Raw genomic sequence first — 26,158 nt, forward strand, 5'->3', positions numbered from 1 at the left:
AATATGAATTAATGTTTTATGAAAACATAATATCATTATGTTTATATTGAGTAGGTTGTACAGTCTCAATTATGCTATAGGATCTCCTGCCTGAGCAGGGGGTTGGACTTGAAAACCTCAAAGGTCTCTTCCAGCTCTATTCTAATCAATGAATTCTGATGAATTTTGACTCCACCATTTTAATTTTATGAGAATGTTTATTGCAATACTAGAAGAAAATAATCCAGGGCTCCCTCACATCTGTTGGTTAATCATTTGAAATTGTATTGGAGTTTCTGTATATATTCTGTACAGCAAATTCTTTCTCACATTCCTGTACTAATGAATTGATACTGGTTGTGGAGAATGTAATTGTTTATAACCAAAGTTATGATGTAAGGGTATTATTTAACATGTGTTTAGTTGTGGAGCAGAATATTACAGATTGGATGTTGAAAATGCATTACTGCTGTATCCTGTTTTAGTAATCCGTCCAATAGTTAATATTTGAGGATAGTAATAACAGTGGATCACAAATAAGTCTTCATTTTTTTAAAAAAATATTAAACTAAATCTAAAGATAGGTCTACCTGAGGATTAAAATTCATCTCTGTGCTAGTCAAAACAGGCTGCTGTTTATATCAACCCTATACTTAAAGTCTAACCAATTTTTGTTGCAATTTCCTCTGAGAAAAAGGCTGTCATTTCTTGTGAAAATGTAATGATTCTGCCTGTGACATTCTCTTCTACTTCAGTAAAGTGAAAGATTAAAACTGAGGATGACGTTAGTAATGCTATATTTAGGGAGATATGTGTTGAACAGAAAATAAACCTGATATGAAACTATAAATGATGAAGCAAATGTTACACAATTTCTATGAAGACAATTGATTTGAATATTTTGGGTGGTGGAAGATATGGTGTTTGGATAAAACATTAAAATATTGCACTCATTACACAATTCCATAACAAAGCACAGAGCAAAATGGTAATCATTTTTAAAGAATAATTGTTAACAGTTTTGAATTCTTACTCAGAGTCTTTTTCCTACATTGTTCCTAGGTGTACAGCAATTATTATTATTATTAATAGTAGTAGTATTTGTGGCCTCTGCCATTGCACATATAATTTTGTTTCTGCTTATAGTACTGTTCATTATATTTCTATTACTGTCAGATGTCTGGAATATTGTAAAGGTTTTTGATGGGACTATGATCCACATTCCATTGCACTTACCTAGAGGCAAAACAACTATTTTTTTAGCAGCACAGAAGCAATATTTTGAGCATTTTTCACCTATATTTCTTCAGATAGTTCAGTAGTATAGATCTCAAACTCATTTCTATCCTCAGACCTCAGACAAAATCGTCATCTAAACCCTTCCACCCTCCATCAGTGTTCTCCAAGGAATCAGTAATATATTGGGGGGGGGGGGGCACAAGCCTGCTGATATCTCCAAGTCGTTCCTTTGACTTAAATTGTGCCTTGTCTCCTATAGTTCCACCTTATTACAGTGCTTGCTTTAATACTTTCTCTCAGATTCTGGCAACATATCATTTGAGATTGAATCAATTATTTTTGTGTGTTCAATGACCAATACCAAAGTAATGAACATTTTGGAAAAGGTGTATTCCTCATAATATGGTACAATATTCCATCCTTTGTCATTCTTGATATTTTATAGTTCTGTAACATGTGGCCAAATCCATTCAATTCTTAGTTTCTGCTATTTGAGGATACACTTGTCCAATGAAGTTTTAGACAGTCACCATAACAACATTCCTACCCTGCTTCACTTCAATTATTATTTTGGAATGTTAAATAACAGGAATGCTTATTTCTACATCACCATGCTGTTTGGGGTTTTTATTTTGGGGGGGGGGGTCCATTATATGTAACTAATCTCAATACTAACTTTCCATTTTGATTCTGCCAGTGCACATAGCTTTCACACATTAGATAGAAGTAAATAGTGGCTCTTTTTTTCTGGCTCCAGGCAATAAAGCTTTAAATATTGATTCTTAGATTCATTCCAGTATCTTCTACACCTATTCTTTTCTTTACAAATTAGGTTTATGTGTCAACCAGGAAAAATCCTCCCAAAGCTCATTGCCATATGTCAAATTTATAGGTGTGGTAATTGATTTTATCTAGGACAAGATTTTCTTGCATGTTCAAGTGGTTTATTGTGTCACCTCTCTGTATATGACTCTTCAGAACATCAGGTACACTTAATTTTGAAGATTTTCAGCTTAAAATTTTCAACATTAACAAATATTTGTCTTCATGCACCTTTGCCTTTGACTGTGTAATAATGGTTTATCAAGGTGGTATTCCAGTAAGACATAAATTTAAGGGGCATACCTTTTTTCTAAATGGACTAGAGTATTCTACTATTTTTTGCCCAATCCCCTTAAACACAAAGACTTTAATCAAGATGTGTGATAGTAAAATCAGATTGATTACATTCATTATCTGTGAGCTTTGTGTCTAATGACATGGAACATCATCAGCTTTATTTATAGCATCAGCTTATTTGCATATATCTAAGAAACCATTCAGGATTTAATTTCAAAGACTGTTATTTTCTTTTAGGTTCATTATAGTTTATTTGGTTTACTTTAGTTTAGTTTCTAATTTTACTTTTTCTGCCCAGAATTAATGTGTATTTTCTAAAACTTTGGTGTAGATTCTGGAATTTGTACTCTCCAATTCTTTCTATTTCAGGATTTATACTCAGATGACACTGAAGTATTTGACTCCATGACTATTTTGAAAATAGCCTTTCTGGCTGAGCCAGTCAACTACATATTTATTCTACTGACAATTTTATCTTGCTTGCCATATTTAAGTAAAGGGGAAAATATAAGGAACCCCCCCCCCATTAGCAGCCTTGAGCAGTAGATATCTTATCTAGAAGATTGTGATACCCACTTTCTTCTATGATTGACATACTATGAATTTTTCACTGTTTATTGTTTCATTGCACAATTCTCCCTTCAGTCCCATGCTCCTTTCCTTTCCTTTCCTTTCCTTTCCTTTCCTTTCCTTTCCTTTCCTTTCCTTTCCTTCTTCCCTCTCCTCCCCTTCCCTCCCCCTGCCCTTCTCTTCCCTTCTCTTTGCAATAGAGAAATAATTATAGTTCCTATAATTAAAAATTAAAAATAAGTGTTTGCTTTTTAAAAGAAAATGTGAATTGAACAAATTTGACTTAATAAATATTCATGTTTGTCCAATTGGGAATGATGTTTCAATCCCCACAAAACCTGATCCACTTCTTAATCTATTTTGCATTATAATAATCTTTTCGTTTTGCAGTTAGATAAAGTAGGTGGGACAATTATATTTATATACAGGATCTGCATTCAGAAATGTCTAAGAACCAAATTATGAATATCAAATCATAACCTATTTGTGTTATGTACACATATCAGTCTCATGTGACATAGGTGATTTTTTTTCTTATTTAGAGACATGGTTTTAATAGAAATATTATAACTATTGTATCATAAGCTTAAGCACACAGAACCAAATAGAATCTGTCCATGATTTATAATTATTAGTGTATACTCTAGAGAAACAGAGCAACTTGGCCATCATCCCAAAGTAGGTTTTGAAAAGTGATTATTATAAAGTAGGCATTATTTTATAACCATTAGCAGAATGGAGGACATTTGCACTGATATATTTTCAATTCCTCTTAAAATATGTTTTTTCACATTTTAGGGACAATGTTTTTTCTTTATCTATTATCTTGCCACCCATAAATAATTCACTGTTTTCTTGCAAAAGGATTATACATAAAATGCAAAGTAAAAGGCATATATATGGATATATTTTTACAACAGATTTTATTCTAATCCATTCCTGCATTATACTGGTTTTCTGGAGTCATTTAAATCAGTCTTCACTCTGGTTTCTGGATACGACATGTCACAAATTTTTTCTTGATCTCCTATGCTCCTTTAATTTTTTGACTGCTGGAAGTTGTATTTTTTTAATATTCTGAATAGCTGGCACCATGCTTATTTTACTTATTTGTATGATGGCATCACATGTCATGGTTTCATTGTCAGTGCATCATTTAATTTAATTTAATTTAATTTCCAATTTATATACCGCCCTTCTCCCTGAGGACTCAGGGCGGTGTACAGCCAAGATAAGAACATAGAATACAAATATTAAAAACAGTTAAAAATATATATAAATTTGGCCCGAAAGTTAAGAAGTCACAAACTGATTAAAAGAATTTTAAAATTTCTTCTTAAGCCAGCCCGGCTTGTTGGAAAAGATGGGTTTTAAGGGCACGACGGAAGGCATCGAGGTCATGGATTCTCCTTATCTCAGGGGGCAACTGATTCCAGAGGGTAGGAGCCCCCACAGAGAAGGCTCTCCCCCTGGGGGCCACCAGCCTACATTGTTTGGCTGATGGCACCCTGAGGAGGCCCTCTCTGTGGGAGCGCATGGGTCGATGGGAGGTCGTCGGTAGCAGCAGGCGGTCTCGCAGATAGGCCCTATGCCATGGAGCGCTTTAAAGGTGATAACACCTTGAAGCGCACCCGGAAGACCACCGGGAGCCAGTGCAGCTCGCGCAGGAGCGGTGTTACATGGGAGCGCCATGTTGCTCCCATCACTACCCGCGCTGCTGCGTTCTGGACCAGTTGGAGCCTCCGGGTGCTCTTCAAGGGGAGCCCCATGTAGAGAGCATTGCAGTAGTCAAGGCGAGAGGTGACGAGGGTGTGAGTGACTGTGCACAAGGAATCCCGATCGAGAAAGGGCCACAACTGGCGAATCAGGAGAACCTGACAGAAGGTCCCCCTGGTAACAGCCATCAGATGTTCCTCCAAAGACAGCTGCCTATCCAGGAGGACTCCCAGATTGCGAGCCCTTTCAGTGGGGGCCAAAGATTCGCCCCCAATAGTCAGTGATGGAGTCAACTGACTATATCGGGATGCCGGGAGCCACAGCCACTCAGTCTTGGAAGGGTTGAGTTTGAGCCTGTTCCTCCCCATCCAGATCCGCACAGCCTCCAGGCACTGGGACATCACTTCAAGGGCATCGTTGGGGTGGCCTGGGGTGGAGATGTACAGCTGGTGGTATCTCACCCCAAAGCCACAGATGATCTCACCCAGCGGCTTCACATAAATGTTGAACAGAAGGGGCGAGAGGACCGATCCCTGCGGCACTCTGCAGATGAGAGGCCTCGAGGTCGACCTCTGCCCCCCTGCCAACACAAACTGCCACCGGTCGGAGAGAAAGGAGGAGAACCACCGCAACATAGTGCCTCCCACCCCCAACTCTTCCAGCCGATGCAGCATGATACCATGGTCGATGGTATCAAAAGCCGCTGAGAGATCTAACAGGACCAGGACAGAGGAACAACCCCTGTCCCGAGCCCTCCAGAGATCATCAACCAACGCGACCAATGCCGTTTCCGTGCTGTGCCCAGACCTGAAACCCGACTGGAACGGATCTAGATAAGATGTTGCCTCCAGGAATTGTGGAAACTGTCGCGCGACCACACTCTCAACAACCTTCGCAATAAAGTGAAGGTTGGAGACAGGACGATAGTTAGCCAATATTGCCGGAACCAGGGACGGCTTCTTGAGGAAAGGCCTCACCACCACCTCTTTGAGGGCAGCGGGGAAGTGACCCTCACTCAACAAAGCATTAATAACGCCCTGGAGCCAGCCTCGTGTAACCTCCCGGGAAGCCAGTACCAACCAGGAGGGACACGGGTCCAGTAAACATGTGGCCACAATTCTCCCCAAAGTCCTGTCCACATCATCGGGAGTCACAGCATCAAACTCCTCCCAGATAACATTCTCAAGACGGTTCCTCGTCACCCTGCCCTGATCTACCCAGTCAGAGTCCAAATCCCCCCGGATCTGAGCGATTTTGTCATACAGGTATTGTCCGAAATCCTCCGCCCTGCCTTCTAAGGGATCCTCCCGCACTCCCGGATGGAGCAGGGAGCGGGTCACCCTAAACAGGGTGGCCGGACGATTCCCTGATGATGCAATAGAGGCGGAAAAGTAATTAAACTTTGCCGTCTTTATCGCCACTAAGTAGGCCTTAATATGCGACCTTACCAGTGTTCAATCAGATTCAGCGAGACTGGCCCTCCAACCACTCTCCAGGCGTCTTTTCCGGCGCTTCATTTCCCTCAGCTCCTCAGTAAACCAAGGAGCCGCACGGGATCGGCACCGGGTCAGAGGCTGCAAAGGCACGACTCGGTCCAAGGCTCCACCAGCCGCCCGATCCCAGGCGGCTACCAGGTCCTCGGCCGAGTCATGTGCTAGATCCTCAGGAAATGGCCCAAGCTCCATCTGGAACCTATCAGGATCCATCAGGCGCCTGGGGCGGATCCATCTAATTGGGTCCGCCTCCCTGCGGCGAGGGGTTGCGGTTCGAAGATCTAGGCGAAGGAGTGAGTGGTCAGTCCATGACAAGGGTTCCATGTCTATGTCCCCTATAACAAGACCACTCAACCACTGGCCAGAGACAAAAATCAAGTCCAGAGTGTGACCTCCCCTGTGAGTAGGGCCATGAACTAACTGGGTCAGGTCCATGGCCGTCATGGAAGCCATGAACTCCCGAGCCACCTCAGACGTTTCACCAGCGGATGACAAGTTGAAATCACCCATGACTAAAAGCCTGAGTGTCTCTACTGCCACCGTGGCTATCACATCGAGTAGCTCAGGTAGGGCTGTTGCCATGCGGCAGGGAGCCAGGTACGTAAGCAGCAAGCCCATCTGAACCCCACGGCCCCACCTCACAAGGAGGGACTCACATCCGGCTATCTGAGGCACAGTGGTCTCCCTCAGACCCAGATCCTCATTAATAATAACCGCCACCCCCTCGCCCCTCCCCTGGGCCCTCGGCTGATGGAATGCTCTGAAGCCTGGTGGGCACATTTCAACCAGAGGGACGCCACCCTCCGGGCCCAACCAGGTCTCCGTAATACCTGCCAGGTCCGCTCCTCCCTCTTGTATAAGATCGTGAATGAGGGGGGCCTTATTGACCACAGACCTGGTGTTGCACAGCATCAGCCGAAGGCCCAGATCCTGAGTATCTAAGCCACCTAGTATCCGAGCGGAGCCTTGGGGACCGGGGCAAGCAATTGCTCTCAGACAGTGAGTGCGAGCCCCCAACACCTGATATGGTCCCCTGCTCCCGCCATATCTGCTTCTCCCATCTACCATGCCAATGGTACAACCTCATAGATATCGTCCCCCATCCCTTTCCCAATCCCTCGTCCAGTGCCCCCCAAATCGTTACCCTGTGCCGGGCACAGCTCTGACCCTGGTGGATTTCCCCCCCCCCATCCGCCATAGTCGTCTTCCCAATATCTCTAAAAGAATAATTACAACCCCCCTCCCGAACCCCTTAAAATCTTTAAAAATTTCCCTAAAAAACCCCATAAGTTCTTCCTTGCTCCATGCCATCTCTCCGGACTCCAAAGTCCGTCATCGAGATAGGCCCTCGATAACGTGGGGGGCCAAACCTGCGAGAGGGGAGAATCTCGCAGGGCGAGGAGTTCCGACACCGAATACATATAATCATCAGGGGAAACAAAGTCCAAGGGTGGGGGACCACTGATGTTATAAACATAGGGAAAATTCCAGTCCATGGTCAGGCCGCCAAGCTCCACTGTCCTCTCACAACAGTGGCTAAGGAGGTACATATCATTCGACCCCAAAAGTTTCCAGGGCGGCCGTCTCTCACCAAGGCCAACCCATGGAGACTTTGATAGAAGACTCAGGGGTGAGGATAGCCATATTCCACCTCCTCCGGCCTCGTGTCCATAGAACCAGTATCCCTCCTGGGATTAGCAGCATCAGGGAATCCAATATCCAGCTCAAAGGAGGTTTAAGTTCGTAAATGTTCATGCTGGGAACACTACTGCTTTTGATATAATCCAAATCTATCACATTTTGTACTATTTCAGGATTGCATCCCTTTGTGTGAATAGTTATTTATTGACTTAAGTATTCTTCTGTTGAAATGATTTTATAAATATATCATTACGGTTTTCACATGTGCTACTAATAGGCTTATATTGCATTTTAACTCTATTTTTCAGGTTGAGCCAAACACAAAACTATTTCCAGCTGTTTTTTTACAGCCTACCAGCACAAACCTGGTACAGTTTGAACTGGGTAAATTAAAGGTATTTTTAAATCAAATTACAATCAATAGATGTTGTGACTCTTAAGTAAATTCAAACAGGCAAGCTGTGTTAACTAGTCAACATATCAGCAGAGTCTTACATAGAAATAACAATTTAATCATTGTTAAGCAAAGTGATTCATGAATAATCACAGGCAAATATTTAACCTTAGGGACAATCTCTGCTTCTATTATCAGTTTCCCCAAACAATATAGAGTTGCAGGACAACGGGTCAAGACAATATTTTGGCAAACTGTGGTACTTTTAAATTTCATGTTTATTTACAGTGCACTTGAGCTGTTAATACAAGAGCATGGTAATGGTTTTCTCACATTTAAGGAATGTGAACCCAATTGTTTTATACTTAGTTAGGAAAATAAATTTAGGACAGTATAGCAATAGCAGCAGTAGTGGGTTTCAATTTCGTTTGCTACCAGTTTGCTTGCATGTGCAGAGACATCCGGGCGGGTGGGTGGAACCTCCTGCTACCGCCGCTACCAGTTTGCCCAATTGGGCGAATCGGTAGCAGTCCACCACTGAATAGCAGTTAGATTTATATACCACTTCACAGTGCTTTACAACCCTCTCTAAGCAGTTTCAGAGTCAGCATATTGCCCCCAACAATCTGGGTCCTTATTTTACTGACCTCGTAAGGATGAGAATCAAACTGCTGGCAATCGGCAGAATTAACCCACAATACTGCTTTCTAACCACTGCGCCACTATGGCAGTTTGGTGCTATTTGACAAGATAGCTTTCCATAGATCTGTGGCCGTGATGGTGAACCTATGGCATGCGTGCCAGAGATGGCACGCAGAGCCGTCTCTGTGGGCACATGCACCGTCACCAGCTGCTTTTCCCGGTTCCATTGTGCACATGTGCACCAGCCAGCTGTTCTCTTCCAGATTCTGGTGCTCTGGTGCGCACGTGCATGCTCCAGTTTTGGCACTTAATGCCGAAAAGGTTAGCCATCACTGATCTATGGGGTAAACTCCATCTACATTATATGACGTTTCATATTAAATTGCTACATTAACCCAAGTTGACTTTGCTAAGCTTTGTACCATTATGGTGCCTTTTAAATGTATGTGAACCATTGTTTCATTCCTTTCATATCTGCTTAAGAGTATTGGCAAATAAGGATGAAGAAAAAGGAACAGTATAGATAAATTTCTTCTTTCTGAGAATAAAATGAATGGAACTGATTCTCTACATTCATTTGACACACACATATAATACATTATGCATACAGAGTATTATTCTAAAGGTTCAATTAAAAAAAAAACAATTTCCATGTATGATTTTCTAGAACACCATGCCTTTATCAGCTGCAATCTTTAAAAGTGAAGAGAGAAATCCCATTCCTCAGTGTCCTCCTCGGTTGGATGTTCAAACACTCACACCAGTTGTCTGGAGCAGAATGCCAAACAGTTTCCTGAAAGTAGAGACTGATCGTGTCAGTGACCGCCATGGATGGCTAGTACAATGCCTGGAACCATTGCAAATGATGGCCCTTCATATTCCAGAAGAAAACAGGTATATATATTTAAAAATATATATAACGTCCGAGATGGACGTTATAAGGCAACAAGTCCTACTGTTCAGTTCAGGTATTCTCTAAACCATTTCCAGAGCTTACCATTTGTTTTTTATTTGAAAACTTTCAATAAAGAGGAATTCTAAGCAGATCTCATCATCAGGAATTTATTCTAATTTTCATCCTGCATCTCATTTTAATTTCAGTCTGCTAATCCTCATCCTTCTCTCAATTTCAACAGAAAAGTGGGACAACCTTGCTGTCATACTGTTGCATAAAAATGTTTGTACATGTTGAGCTGATGGTCTATCACTATTACTGCAACTACTATTCCTAAAACTTTTTCACACATACGTTTTAATAGTCAATTCACAAATTGACTCATCAAGTCTGCTAGATTTATTTCCTTTTATTTGTTTTTTTTTTTGTTATTTATCTACAAAATTTATATGAACACCCAATTCATTATATTCAACTTATACCAAAGGTTTTTCAATCACAATTCTTGCAGTATTTTGTGTCTTTCCATTAAGCTTATAATAAATCTAAACAAAAAAAAAAAAGCCCTCTAAAAATACACACATTTGTTTGAAAATTTCACTGAACCCTTGATCCAGAAATTAGTTCATTTTTTATGACCAATTAAAGCTGGAGGGAAAGATATAGAATTTCAGGTCCTGTAAATCACTATGGGGTGGGGTATATAAGCCTAAATGCTATTGCTATGATATTGCTATTACTATGAAGCAGATGCCTTAACTATTGTTTGAGATGCTAACTCACTATTGCTTTTAACTACATAGACAATCATTTTGATGAAATGAATACACTGAAAACAAACAAAAGAAAAAACCCCACAACTACAATGTCAGATATGCAGTACTTACCAACTTCTTTCAAAATTTAGAATCGAAAGCACTGCTTGATTAGAAATCCAAATGATATTATATTCTTTGAAAATATAAGTTTCTGTTACTTATAATTTAAAAGAATTAGAAGTGGCATGAACTCTTATTTCATCAGTTGTTACTGATGAAATAATAATATTGACTGCATCAAGGCATCAATGATAGTAATAGCAATAGCACTTAGACTTATATACAGCTTCATAGTGTTTTACAGTACTCTATAAGCAGTTAGAGTCAGCGTATTGCCCTTAATAATATAAGAGTCATATAAGAGTCAGTGTATTGCCCTTAATAATCTGGGCCCATCAGGATTGAGCTCCAGGCTGTGGGCAGAGTTTGCCTGCAACACAGCAGTTTAACCACTGCACAGGGCTCATAGAGTTCAGCCTTAAATTTTTCTCTCAAAGTATCTAACAATGTATACTTAATAAAAGGAAACACGCTGTAGAACTGATTTTTGTTTGTTTTGTTTTTGTATCATTTCAGGTGTATTGACATTTTGGAATTATGTGAACAAGAAGATTTGATGAGGTTCCACTATCATACTTTAAAGCTATATAGTTCTGTTTGTGCTCTGGGTAATAATAGAGTAGCTCATGCTCTTTGCAGCCATGTGGATGTTTCCCAGATATTTTACACAATAGATAATCGGTATTTGCCTGGACTTTTAAGGTCTGGATTCTATGACTTGTTGATTAGCATTCATTTAGAATATTCCAAGGAAGCAAAACTCATGATGAACAATGAATTTATCACTCCTGTTACAGATGAAACCAGGAAAATCCGATTATTTCCAGATGGATCAAAGAAACATGGCTTGCCTGGAGTTGGACTTAGCACATGCTTGAACCCAAAATTTAAATTCTCTACCCCTTGTTTCATTTTGTCCAATGAGGATCATCAAAAGCCTAGTCCAGAAATACCACTAGAGATTCTTAAGACAAAGACCATAAGCATGTTGACAGAAGCAGTCTACTGCAGTGGAGCACATATACGAGACCCTGTTGGAGGGAAAGTTGAATTCCAGTTTGTTCCTGTTCTGAAACTTATAGGAACTTTGCTTAGAATGGGAGTTTTTCATGATCATGATGTTAAACAGATTTTGCTTCTAATTGATCCATGTGTATTTGGTGAGAGCAAAGAAGAAGTAATGGAGCAAGCAGAGAAAGAGGATGTCACCCAAATAGAAGAAAAAGCAGTAGAGGCTGGTGAAAAGGCCATTAAGGAAACTAAGACCCCAATAAAGGGGTTGCTGCAAACAAGATTGCCAGAGTCGGTTAAACTTCAGGTAATAACCTTAATATCACTGCAATTGTATTATGTTACTGAAACATCATATTCAGTATCCCACTGTGTTCTCAATTTTTCGGTAGTCCTAATATACGACCTGGTTTTCTTACTATGCCAGAAATTTTTATGGATCCTTGATAAATGAAACAAATACATATTTATGACATTTAGTAGTATAAAGAACTGGAAAACATGGTGATGTAGAAACATTTATACTGATTCTTCTCCAGTCTTGTGTAATTCATACATGTGTATTAATAAACAAATGAGAGATTGGGTTAAATAGAAATAGCTATCACTAGACTTTGCAAATATGTGTGCAAAGACATACAAGCATTTGTGTGGTTACAATAGGTAGGCTGAAGCGGAAGTTAAACTATTATAAATACTACAGATATTGGATCTGCTGTATTATCCGGATCCTAAAATCTTTACTTGTGAATGCACCATTTTATTGCAGAAAAATGTTTTTTTTTAAAGCTAACAAGAAAGAAAGTTAGGACAATTTGGATTAGAGTAGTATTGGTCCAGATGTGGCTATCAAGCTGTCAGTCACTGTACTCATCACTTGTTTGTTCAGTGGATTATATCTGGGAGGAGAGGGCCATGCCCAGATTTTCAGATTAGTAAATCCTAGAAAAATGTAGATTTATAGATTCAGTAATGCTGTTGAATGAAATATAACAATGTTTATTTCATCTGGAAAACTCCTTACACTAGTGAAAGGACAGCTTGGATTGAATCGAGTTTCCTTTTTCAATCCCCACGAAATTGTATTGCCCTCCCATTTAGAACTGCATGACACATATACATATATATATATATAATTTCACCAGTGTAATTCATTTATTTTTTCATATTAGATGTGTGAGCTGCTCAATTACTTCTGTGACTGTGAGCTGAAACACCGAGTGGAAGCTATTGTGTCGTTCGCAGATACCTTTGTCTTAAAGTTACAGTATAATCAGAAATATAGGTATAATGAACTAATGCAAGCCTTGAATATGTCTGCCGCGCTGACTGCCAGGAAGACAAAGGAATTTCGCTCTCCTCCTCAAGAGCAGGTAGATGAAGATCCTTCATCTGTTCTAGCAGGAAGTATAGAAAGAGAGAAAAGGGCAAGACCTTCAATAATCTTAAAATGTAGCATCTATTACAAAACTCTCTCCACCATAAAAAATTGCCCAGAAGGAGATCTCTTGCAATATTTCTTTACAATTTGGTAATAGTATCAAATTAGAATAAAGAAAGCTGTTCTTTTTAACTTTCAAACTTTTTTTTTAGTTTTCAATAGAATTTCTGAGAATTATAAAGGGGGGATTAATTTAGGAATCGAGAAAACTATTGCTGAATCTTACACATTGTATATTGTTAGAGAACACTATATCCAGAATTACAAGAACGCTGTATAAACTTTCTAGTATTTCTAATGTTGGGCATTCAAATCAGTGGTGGGTTTCAAATTTTTTTACTACAGTTCTGTGGGCGTGGCTTGGTGGGCGTGGCAGGGTGAAGGATACTGTAAAATCTTCATTCCCATCCCACTCCAGGGGAAGGTTACTGCAAAATCCCCATTTCCTCCCGAACAGCTGGGACTTGGGAGGCAGAGAATAGATGGGGGTGGGGCCAGTCAGAATTTTTACTACCAGTTCTCCGAACTACTCAAAATTTCCGCTACGGGTTCTCCAGAACTGGTCAGAACCTGCTGAAGCCCACCTCTGATCCAAATAGAAGGAAATAGAATAAAAACATAATCCTGTGTGTTCCAGGACAGAGTTAAAAAGAAAATGGAAGGAACAGGAAAATTATTAGTGGCCTCTGTCTCAGATGTTGATGAGTTTTTTTTAAAAAAAATCTTGTAATGGATTGAAACAAAAATTAAAGTGAAAATCTGAATACAGTACATCCCTCGTTCTAATTTTAATGTTATAATTTCAGATTAATATGCTGCTGAATTTTCAGTTGGGGGAAGATTGTCCTTGTCCAGTGGAGATTCGGGAAGAGCTATATGAGTTTCATGATAAGCTCCTAATTCATTGTGGTAGGTAGCGGGCATTCATTTTGCTGAGTAGTCATATTGTTCCTGTGAATTTTTTTGCCTGTGAAAGATTACTACTTACAGATGTTCCCTTGTTATTGCATTTTTATGGGAACCATAATATGGACAAAATAAAAAATAACATTTTCAATGTAAAAAGAAAAATAACTAATTTGAATAATCACATATTTTTTTTCTAGCAGTAGATCTCACTGAGCTGGTTTTCAACATTTCTCCTTTTCCCCAGAAAAAAATGAAGTATCTCTTAAATGGTGCTTAACTCCTGGTTGTTATTATTATGTGGATATGTCCATGTAGGTTTTTTTGGTAGCAGTATAGATATGGTTTATTATTGCTATTCAATAGGAAGCTTTTTTTCAGCCGTTGGTATTCTCATTGGTGATCTCCCATCAACGTACTGATCAGATCCAATCTATTTAACATTTTCAAGATTAATTAAGGTCAGTTGGATGCTACCACTTGCTGTTACTCATTAACTTCCCTAACATAATTTAATGTCCATTGACCTGGTCTGGGCTGTAAACTTCAGGAATTTACGCAGTACAGCATGATTAAATCCTCATTCAACCATTTGCCTCACCTACCCCATTCATTATGTTTATTCTGTTCTTTGCAATAAAGTTTCCTGGTCCTTTTTTATTTTCACTGGCAGCCCTTCCTTGAAAGATTGTGCTTGTTTAATTACTGCATGAGATGCATAAAGATGGTTCTTTAATTATTAGAATATTGCAAGCATACTATTTTTCTTGTTGTTACACACTAGGTATTCCATTAGATGAAGAAAAAGAAGAGAAAGAAAACATTTCGTGGGCTGGAAAACTATGTTCTTTGATATATAAAGTAAAAGGAATACAAAAAACAGAAAAGAGAGAGGCAACAGAAGAAGAAGAAAAATATCCTAGTAAGAATTTAAATTCATAGCAGTACTCTTTAAATTAAATGACAGCTTTGGATGAACTATAACTTTGCAGTTTCTCATGCACAAGAAGTGCTATCTATCTCACAGGCAAGAGAGATCTAGAGTCCAGTCCATCTGGAATTTAAATTAAGGAATTAATCAGCTATCCACTCTAGAACAGTGTCATGGGTTAAATATATCATGCTTCCATTTTAGGTACAGAATTACAAGTCCAAAACTCATGAGAGTCTTAAATTAATATTAGATTCAGGTTGATCTGAATAATTCTAAGTAAATTCTGTCAATTTACTTATGAAAGGAAGATTTTTACTGGAGAAGGAATATAGTTAGTTGGTATGATTTTACTGATGTTATTTGTGATGTTTTTGTTTAATTTTAGATTTTACCATGGATGTTTACCATAGATGGGCTTCAAAACTTTTAGCAAGGGGTTCTCTGCCTGGTTGCTTGGTGGGTGTGGCCATGGTGGCCATGGCCTAGTCGGCCTCCTGCACCATGGCAGGAGGGGCTTTTTGCCCTCCCCAGCTTCCGGAGAAAACTCTGGAAGCTTTCTTTGAGCCTCCGGAAGGGTAAAAATGGACTCTCCAGGTCCCGGAGGCCCTTCCCGAACTTCCAGTAGGCCCGTTTTTCGCCCTCCCCGAGCCTCTGCACATGCTCTGCACCTACCTGCATCCAAAACTGGCCATGTGGGGACTCCTGGGAGGGGTGGGGCGGGATGGGCAGAGCCAGCCAAGAGTGGGATTTGGGGGTTCTCTGAACTGCACAGAATCTTAGTTAGAGGTTCTCCCGAACCTCTGCGAACCTCCAACAGCCCACCCCTGTTTAAGTCACTTGTTTGCAGAGGAGATAATAAAGTTTCTTAATCCCCATTTTGGATAATAGGAAGAGGAAAGATAAGCATGTGTATAACTTTTTTATATAGCGAAAGAAAAAATGTTTTTTCTTGGTCTAGGGACAGTGTTATAATCTCACATAGATTTCTTCTAAGAATATAACTGCTTCTTTTTTCTTTTTTGAACGGACCATTCAAAAGAATCCTGGTGAACACCTGTTATGCTTGTAGTAATTTTCTTCTCTGATCACATTTCACAGATAGATATTCTTCAGCTTTAGGGTGTTGATTAAAATTGCCTCATTTTAGATAGAGAAAGTTTTGAGAAAGAAAAGAAACAGCGTATTCAAAATAAATTTGTCTTGTTTTTTTGAGAATGTCTATATACCATTGTTTCTCAACCTCAGCAACTTTAAGATGGGTAGACTTCAACTGCCAGAATTCCTTAGCCACCATGGGAATTGAAGCCCATTCATCTTAAAGTTGCACAGAAACACTGTCCTATCCATCTCTCTCTCTCAGGATTAAAAGAATGAAATAGTCTAATCAAAGTAGTTTACCCCCTGAAGAGATCATAAATTAGTTCAAAGTACCTGCCTTTCCACCTCACTGCCTATCTCCGACTCTAATTGTCCATGTCTGTCTGCAGAGACTGGTGTTCTAACCAAATCTAATGAATCATTAAATTCAGGACAAGATGATAGGCACTGCAACTTTCCTTTGAGCTCCTACCCTAATGCTTTTACAATAATAAGCTTTCAAAACTTCCTGCTGAAAAAGCAATTAAAGCTAGGTCTTCAACATTTTTTTTTTTTTTTTGCAGGAGTCCTTTGGTGGTTTCTTTTAAAGATATGATCTGCTATGATATGGAAGCTTTTCCCCTTAAATGTATATCTTTTTTAGTATTTTGTTTTGAAACCAAGCTCAGTGTTATTTGGTTAGAATGAAAAGCTACATTTGAACTTTTCTTTAGTTCATTTATAGCTCCAAGCGATCTTATTCCCTTGAGACTCATAAACCTTCCTCCGGGCAGTTCTAACAGCTAGAAAAGGGACTTCAAGAGAAGATCTCTATACAGATAGAAAACCCTCTTAAGCTTTGTAAAACTCCCATATCCATCATTTCTTGCTTTTATTCTCCCCCGTTCCCACCTACTCTGGTCACAGTAGCTAGCCCACTGCTTTGCCAGTGTTGGCAGGCATAATCAAGGGTGTAATTTTTAGTATCAGGACAAAACAAGTCTTTCTATTAGGTGGTTTGAGCAGCATCAATGAAGAATTTACTAGACCAATACATTTTTATATTTCTGCAGGTTTTTCTTATAATTTCTCTGTTATAGTCGGAGGATATAGTCCTTTCCCAGTTCACATCAGAAAGGCCAAGGCTACTCCTCCTTTGAAGCATCTTTGCCAAATGTTGGTCTTGTCTACTAAACCAAGATAAAAGATTGTCCTTTATCAATTTATTAATTTATCAGTTTATAGTTTACTTATGTACAAGAGCTTTATGCTGTTGAAGTAAAAATGAATTAAGTGACTTGCAGCAGCATACTGCATAGACAGGAAGAATTCATTAAGGGAATTTCCTTTCCTTTATGCAACAGTCTGAAAATAATCAATAAGTCACTTTAAGACATTTAAGAAACCTCCCATCTTTGCGGCAAGTATGGAATTCCATCTAAAAATAATTCCTAGCAATTAATGAATTTCAATCCCATTTTTTTGTAAAAAATATTTTCACTGAAAATTTTAATAACAGTAGTAAAAGACAAGATCTTCCAAGGAATTCTCTTTCAAATCTGTCATTTCTTCTTTAACAACTTTTGCAAAGTTATTTATTAATAGAAGCAGGCATCACTGCTGACATTGTGGCTGCTATATTCTGACCCTATTCTTCAAAGATCTGCTGAAGTATTTAATATATCATGCCATTCTCTATCCTTTTCTTTCAATGCTGATCAAAACCAAAAGACAAGCCCCTCTCTCTCCCTCCCTCCCTCCCTCCCTCCCTCCCTCCCTCCCTCTCCCTCTCTCTCTCTCTTTTCATTTTTCCTTCTCTGCTTGGAATCTTCAATCCCCTGTAGTGCCCAATTTCTGACAGTGTAGCCTCTCAAATTTCTATTATGACTTAAAATAGACTAAACAATTTTGTTTCCATATATTTTATTGCAAAATTCCTAATATTCCAGATTTGTCTGGTCCCTTAATCAGTTTATAACTTATCAATTAAAATCTTATTTAGGTTTTGCCATTTATTTCAAATTCTTTAAGTTCTTCAGCTCCTAGTTATTTTTTCTTTTATTCTAGAATGAAGGTAAACTTGCCAGGTGGCTTTGCATGTTATTTTGAAGATCTCTATTAAACTTAAGGTACCTAAATACTTAATTTCTGAAGGTGATTAGAAAATGAGGTTAACACACCCAGTATTTTTGAAAAGACTTAATCACAGCTGAGAGCTTGATGGCTTCACTTTGTTTCCCAGACAAAGAGTGTCCTGTGGTGGAGACACGAGGAGAAGCTGTCTGAAACCTAAGTGGATAATCTCAGATTCTCTCCTTTTCCGGAGAGATTCCTTGGAACTTTTTTTTTTGTGTGTGTGTGTAATAGCTATCCACTCATTTTGAGACTTGTTAGCTCACTAATCCTCACCCAGATGTTCCAGAATATAGAGGATGGTTATTTTTGATTGTTTTAAAGATATCTGGAATGTTTTGTCTCATTTTGTGAAATGGGAAATAAAGTTTCTGAACACTCCTTGAACTTCTTGGACTTAAGAATTCATCTATTGTCTCTTTTAAGAATTCTACTTCATTGATATCTGTATGGTGCATATAATCATGTTACTATGCAAAATTTTCTTCATCTTTAAATGATGATTCCCATGGGAAGTGCAAAATAATATGGGTCAGGTAGTCTGATATGCACTGCACACCATGAATGCTTCTTCATGCTTTAGATATTTGAAAACTAGTGGTGGTGTACTCCTGAAGTTCCATGTATAATGGACAGCTGGCTCAATTAATGGCTTAAATTCCACTCAACAGTTTATTTTGCAGCATAAATTATAGAAGAAAGAGATTTTGCTCTTGCCTATGTACCTCTTTTTGGGGGTTTTACCTATGAGGATTGCATGATCCACCTTTCTTGCAATTCTTAGTTGCAAGAACTAAGAGAACTGTAGAGTTTTAGTAAATCTTGGGACTATATCTTTGACCTAAAGGAGGTGAAAATTCCACTTTTTATGTTAACTTTTCATTCTCCAATACAGTTCTATAAATCTATGAATTCAGTGGCACATATTTGGGGGGTGGGGGGGGAGAATAAAATGATACTGAAGTGATAGCCAGTGGAAATGTTGGCAATTTGGAGTTTGGTTTACTGCCATCAAAAGCCAGATATTAGGAAACACAGAGGATATGAGTATGTGCCTTAAGCGTCTGTTTGAATTGTGTGAATTGCATTCACATTTCATGAATAGAAGTATCTCCTATATCAGCCACTTGTGCTCCTTTTATTGCAAAAGGGGTAATCATTGACTTCTTCCCTAATTCAAGGATAAGAGAAGGCAGATAACAACATGTATACACATTGTTAGCCTGAAAGTGTTGCAACTTATCTACATAAGGTCATTGCATAATTGGCAGGGCTGTGACTACCAGCTGTTCCCACCCAAGATGAGATTCTGACTCCTAAACTCTTTAAGTAATCATTGCTAATTAAAATTTCAGATTCCTTAATTGCAACAAGCTTTTGACAAGCTTTTATGTCAAGATTAGTTTGTATTTTCTCTTTTGCTCCTTTTCTTTTCAATCGCAGTTTCTCTGAAAGAGCTGATATCTCAAACTATGGTTCGCTGGGCACAGGAAGATCAGATCCAAGATCCAGAATTAGTTCGCATTATGTTTAACTTACTTCGAAGGCAGTATGATAGCATTGGTGAGCTGCTGCACGCACTGAGGAAATCTTATACTATAAGTGCTGCCTCCGTGCAAGACACAATCAACTTATTAGCAGCACTGGGGCAAATACGTTCACTTCTCAGTGTCAGGATGGGAAAAGAAGAAGAATTGCTAATGATTAATGGCCTAGGGTAAGAAATAAATTCTTTAATGCCTTAAAATACAGTTAGAACATTCAGCTTTATTGATTCTTAGTTAAGATGTACTCTATGCCCATTTTTCAACCTGATTGGTTTTGTTACAAGACTGTTCAGATAGTCATTAGTGCAGGACTTTCCATGGCAAAGGTCCTCCAGGGCTTAAGGTGCAAGATTTTTTTCAAGCCATCACTATTGATCAAATAACAACCTATTAAGGTTATAATAGGCAAGTAACCTCCTTGTTTTCGTATTAAAGTTAGTGCATGCTGTCCCATGAAAACCTGAAGGATTAAGATGGGGACAGATTGTCCCTGCTATGTGATTGTTAAAAGTCAACATTGACTCGAGATTCATTATCAGTATTATATTTCACAATAGGTCAGAACTATTCTCCTGTTTCATTTCTCAAATATTGTGTGTGCTTTATTTCCTTTTTCCTTATTTCCTTTTAAAACTCACATCTACATGTGAGTAGAATTTATAAGAGAGTAGTTCAATCCCTCCCTTTCTGAGACTCCTGATTCTAATTAAAAATGGGAAGAAAACAAATAGAACAAAACCCAAACCACATAATTAATGTAATTCAAGATTCAATCCTAAATTCTTTTTCTGTTTTAACAATCTGATTTAGATTGAAGAGGAACTTATCTATCTCACTTATTATTGAGCATGATCTCAGCAAAGTTGTCTTTTTTATGACACTAAATTTGTAATCTCAGTTACCTCCTTAGAATTAGATTGTATTCTAATTACATTCTAATATGTAGAATATTACAAATATTCTAAAAATATTTGTAATATTCTTTTCTAATATGTTTTGAATTGCAGAACTAAAAATGGTGCTGCCTTTCATTTTTTTTGTCACTTAGAGAGATAATGAACAACAAAGTATTTTATCAGCATCCTAATCTTATGAGGGTCCTGGGTATGCATGAGACAGTTATGGAAGTAATGGTAAATGTGCTTGGAGGAGACAAATCTCAGGTAATTTCATTGATATTTGTGGTGTTCTATGCTTACTATAAGTAAGTATAAATATGCTATGCACATGTAATAACGTGAAACGAGTGGTGCGGTGGTCTAGAGGTGGAGCTCTCGCCTCACAATCAGGAGGCTGTGAGTTTGAGCTTAGGTAGAGGCAGATATTTTTCTTTCTGGGCACACTGAGAATATATCTGCTGAATAAAACTCCGCATTGGTGACAGGAAGGGCATCCGGCCAGTAAACACTCAGCTCCATTCAGTTGCCCAGACTCCATCCCGTAAGGGATTATGGGGTCATTAAAAGAGGATGATGATGTAATAAAGAAAACCTATTGATTGAATTCAAAGTGGCATGAATTGAATGGATGTCAATCTATACAGGTAAGCCAACAATCACCCAAGGGACCACAGCATAATAATTGTCGACTGATTTCTGACACAAATAGGAGAAAACTACTCACAATAAAGAGATGATAAACATATACAATATTCAGCATATAGTAAGTGGCAGTTGTCTTAAAACAGTAACAGTCTTTTCAGTTCAAATAGAAGCATATGAAACAAAGTTTCACTGAAGAAAGAAAATTCATTCCATTTAGAGTGAGAACTGTTGCTGTTTATTAATATGTGCGTTTTAGTTTGCTCTATCTTACAAATGGCTGTTTGCTTATTTGTATACAGTGTAATCTATAATTTGTTCAGTTTTATCCCATATACAATTAATAAAAGAATATTTTAAAATTAAATTTATTTCATCATTAGATTGCATCTATAATCAGTCAAAATTTAGTTTATATAGCAGTGATGGCTAACCTTTTTGCCATCGCGTGCCAGGAGAGGGGGGGCGGGGGAGGGTTGCACACGCATGTGCCTGCGCGCATGTGTGAGCAACCACCTCCCCCTCCCCCCCTGCTCCTGGCACATGATGGCCTGGTAGGCCCGTTTTTCTTTCTTACCTGGTTCCAGATCCTCTCTGTGTATCTGGGAACGGCGAAAACAGCCTTTCCCACTCCCTTGGAGGCCCTACGGAGGCTGAAAAGGCCCATTTCCCAACTCCCGGTGGGACAGGAAGTGACATTTTTTGCTGTCCGCAGCCTCCAGAACCTCTCTAGGAGTCTCTAGGAGCCTCTCTAGGAGTCTCTAGGAGCCTCTCTAGGAGTCTCTGGAGGCTGGGGACAGGAAAAAACATCACTTCCTGTCCCACCGGGAGTGGGGAAATGGGCCCTTTGAGCCTCCGTAGGGCCTCCAAGGGAGTGGGAAAGGCTGTTTTCGCCGTTCCCAGATACACAGAGAGGATCTGGAGCCAGGTAAGATAAGAAAAACGGGCCTTCCCCACCCACCCCAGGCCCTCCAGAGGCAGGAAACAGCCAGTTTCCCTACTTTTGGTGGGCCCAGAAGGCCCGAAAATCAGCTGGCCGGCACGCGCATGCACCCCAGAGGTGAGCTGGCGTGCCCACTAATATGGCTCCATGTGCCACCTGTGGCACGCGTGCCATAGGTTCGCCATCACGGTTATATAGTATACTTGCCTCTTTATGCTTTTGTGATTATTGGAGGAAGTTTGATAGTAATGGATTACATATTTTGTTCTTCAAACATTTAGTTTGAAAATAATTTCACATGACTTTCCCATGACCAAATCTGAAAGTAGAAATAAAATCACAAGATTTCTGCTATATTTTTCTAACATATGACACTATGTTCCACTGCAAAGCTAATTACTTAGGTTTAAGATCATTGGCTGAATGTCACAAATTCTGCAATGTAATTATACAAATGTAATACACATATTGTTAAAAAATGAAATGATTTTAATTTAATGCAGATAACAAAAATGGGAGGAAATGATACTTTCTCACTGAGGAAAAAATAAGACATGTTCGCATTTTAATTCTTTTCTCAGACGCAATCAGATGATACAGTGTTAAAGTTATCAAAAAAAAACTCATAAAATAATTGCCTACTGTCAACAAGATTTGGTGCAATAGACTACCATTTATTTTTATTCAAGCTGCTGAATCCTAAAGTAATTTTAATGCAGATACTTTAAGAGGTTTAATGATTACTGTGGTGCTCTGCAATTTGACACTTGAATGATTGTGGCATTTTTCTCAAAAATGTAAATGACTAATGTTTTAAGATGTCAGAAAAAAATTGCTAATGGCTTTGGGTATTGACCCAGACATGTCCTCCCTAATGCAAATGCTTTTAGTATTAGATAGAAATTGCTGGGTTTTCACTTCTGTTACTACATACATAATAATTTAGAAATATTTTGAATTTCTCATAAATATTTGGATAGAGAGATGACTCCTCCAAAGTCAACTCATGATTTTGTTGTTGAGTAGAAGCTTGAACCTGGGTTTTTATTCCAAATCCAGCACTTTAATCATTACATTACATTATTTATAGAGCAAAGAATGAAAAGCATGTTGTACCTCCAGAGTATATAATAAGGTCACATGATGCATACTTCTTTGAGAGTTCCAGTAATTATTTATACCAATGATACAAATATTATAGCATATGAAAATAAAGCTATCTGGACCAAAGTTAGAGTACATGCTCTAATATTTTGACTTTTGACAGTAAAAAAGAATGATAAATATAATGCATCTTTCTAATTTTCCTTAGGAGAAATAAAAAGTCAGAAATTAGCAAAGGTTCCAAGATTCATATTTTAATTGTGAGGACTTTAAAGCTAAGGATTTAATAGTTAAGTTTACCATAACTTTAAATGCAAATATGTATACTATACATAATCTTCACTTATTTTTTAATGAGCTAAATAGTAAGATGATGTCACAACCAAAGAAAAAGTAACCCAAAGAAATTAAAGCCATGAGATATGAAAAAGAAAACAAAGCATGACTATAGCTAGTTAATACCAACACAATCCATTATACTTTCTTTATCTTCCTATAATTGCAAAGCATTCTTATGTCAGCCTTATTCATAGGTTTCCTCTTTTTTCTTTACATTTTTACTTCCTATTTTCAGACTCTTAACTTAGTTTTTTTTTCCTCATGTTATGTCTTGCTTACCCTTCCAAAATAGGCATAAACACAAATACTTTCATTACTTTTGACAAATGTTGATTCCTCACAATACACAATAGATTACCTGTATTACCTCACAATACACAACAGATTACCTCTATCCTCATGTGTACATCTTAAAAATTCTCCACCCATTCTCTCATTGGTAGTAAATATTCTTCCAAGAATACATACTGTAAATTTGTGTATTTGCCATAGTTTTCTTTCTTTTATGTATAAGTTGAAATTGTCAATTCAATTTTCCCTGTAAAACACAACAACCTTGTTCTTTGATTAATTTTCAGTTCAGTTCTATTAATTTTCAGATTCATACTGCTCATGGCTTTGCATAAATATTCCCTGCAAATCATTCATTCAGCCAACAAAGTAACATCCGCAACAAACATACTTACATTCATGTACCCAAAGAACTGTAATGTTACCAAAAGTATTCCACAAACATTCTTGAAGTTTATGGCCTGACTTGCCACTCAAAAGAGGAGGCAATTGACAGAATCCCTTAACAGAATTATTGCTGAGAATAGGCAATCCTGAATAGTCTCCTGATTTTTGCAGATTCTCCATTAGTATTATTAAAGTAATTGATGCAAAACAACAGAGAAGAACATTTTGTGTAAATATTTAAATAAAAAATGTACAGATTATTTAACAGTGTTTTTCTTCCGCAGATTGCTTTTCCTAAAATGGTGGCAAGTTGTTGTCGGTTTCTTTGCTATTTTTGCCGGATCAGTCGCCAAAACCAAAAAGCTATGTTTGAGCATTTGAGCTACTTACTTGAAAACAGCAGTGTTGGACTTGGTATGCTATTTAATTTTAATTTGATTTAATTTGACATATCAACACTTTTAGCTTGTAGCCTGCTACATTAAAGCCTAATTTAACTTATTTTGCATATTGATACTCTTTTTATTTATGTAACTGGTTTTTAAGTTGTGCTGTAGTTAAAGAATTATAAACCCTCAAGACCTTTTTACAAATCATATTGTAAAAGATATAGAGCATAATCCTATTGTGTCCACCATATTCAATGAGACTGAACCAGGCATTTGTAAGGTGGTTTTTAAGTGACTATTCAAGATTAAAATCTTACATATGAAAGATAAGGCATCTCAAGTGTGTTGAGATCTGCTCAACGTTTGGGATATTATATTGGTACTCTAATGTTATGAAACTATTACTCCAGGCAAATCCTAATACATATAGTATTAGTCAGTAAGCATATATTTACAAATCTGAAAAGAAGACTCATAGAATTCTTTGAAGTTTATATTTATTTCACAGTTTTGAACCACCCATCTTCCTAATTTTATGTTTAAACTGACCTGTTTGGACATTAGTTCAGAACTGCTATGTTGATCTATGAACCATAATATCTCTGGCCTCTATTAATTATCTTTTTTTTAAAAGTTCTGTGTATGTGTATGCTGGGAAAAAAATCATGTGTATTTCAGAAAGTGAAGATTATTTCATAACATTGCAGAAGCAAGTATTTGCTGATTACTGTTAGTTTCCAGCAAACACCTTCATGTGACATGTACTGTATAGTGACACAATCTATTCTTATGATGCACGCCAATTATTGTATGGGGTGGGAAAGTACCAGGTAGTGCTTCTGCTTGATCCCAGAAGTATCATGCTATTTTGATGACCACACAACATTCACAGTATTTTGCCATTGATACTTTATACCTAAGTATGCAAAGTATGTTATGATTATAATTTTTTATTATAATTTTATTATAATAAAACAATCATTATAATTTTATTACAATAAAACAATTAGAAACAAACCAGAAAAGTGAAGATTGATGAATTATCTCCGCTAATTAAGCCACAAAATGCTGAACTGAAAGGAAACCAACAGTCACAACAACAATCAGCAATCAATGGATTCTCTCCATAAACCATGAAGAAAAAAACACGAATGTTTAAATTTTAGCTAACTGCAAAGTAACTGCTGCCCTCTGCTGTACAGCGCATGTAACTACATGCCTGATATTTTTAATTTTATACATAATCATGTCTTTTTCCTCCAGCTTCTCCTTCTATGAGAGGGTCCACTCCATTAGATGTAGCAGCTGCTTCAGTAATGGATAATAATGAGCTTGCCCTTGCATTGGAAGAGCCAGACCTAGAAAAAGTAATTATTCAACGTCTTGTACAACTTTTCATTTTATCATAATTTGCTATACAATCTTGATGTTCTCTGATCTTAGTTGTCTTTCTTGCAGAATAGGTAACTCATCAGTGTTGAGACATGAAGAAGTGAGTTTTCTGGCTGTTGATTCATAGCAGCTTTTCCTCTTACATAATGGGGCTTAG

The 26,158-nt window shown here is 38.0% G+C and overlaps 1 protein-coding gene across 10 annotated transcripts in view; it reads left to right on the forward strand.

Moving 5' to 3' along the window:
- The window catches only part of RYR3 (ryanodine receptor 3), a 290,814-nt gene that overhangs the window by 137,082 nt on the left and 127,574 nt on the right, over positions 1-26,158 (forward strand). For all 10 annotated transcript variants that reach the window (XM_087875404.1, XM_087875417.1, XM_087875406.1 and 7 more), the window contains exons 33-42: positions 8,066-8,152; positions 9,461-9,687; positions 11,083-11,884; positions 12,750-12,950; positions 13,825-13,927; positions 14,709-14,846; positions 19,512-19,785; positions 20,664-20,778; positions 24,505-24,634; positions 25,873-25,976. In XM_087875404.1, the coding sequence (XP_087731530.1) occupies positions 8,066-8,152; positions 9,461-9,687; positions 11,083-11,884; positions 12,750-12,950; positions 13,825-13,927; positions 14,709-14,846; positions 19,512-19,785; positions 20,664-20,778; positions 24,505-24,634; positions 25,873-25,976 (2,181 nt within the window). The remainder of the gene's footprint in view (positions 1-8,065; positions 8,153-9,460; positions 9,688-11,082; positions 11,885-12,749; positions 12,951-13,824; positions 13,928-14,708; positions 14,847-19,511; positions 19,786-20,663; positions 20,779-24,504; positions 24,635-25,872; positions 25,977-26,158) is intronic.

Source organism: Pantherophis guttatus, chromosome 1 (genome assembly GCF_059756535.1).
Source record: "Pantherophis guttatus breed Tessera chromosome 1, ASM5975653v1, whole genome shotgun sequence".
Lineage (NCBI taxonomy): Eukaryota > Metazoa > Chordata > Lepidosauria > Squamata > Colubridae > Pantherophis > Pantherophis guttatus.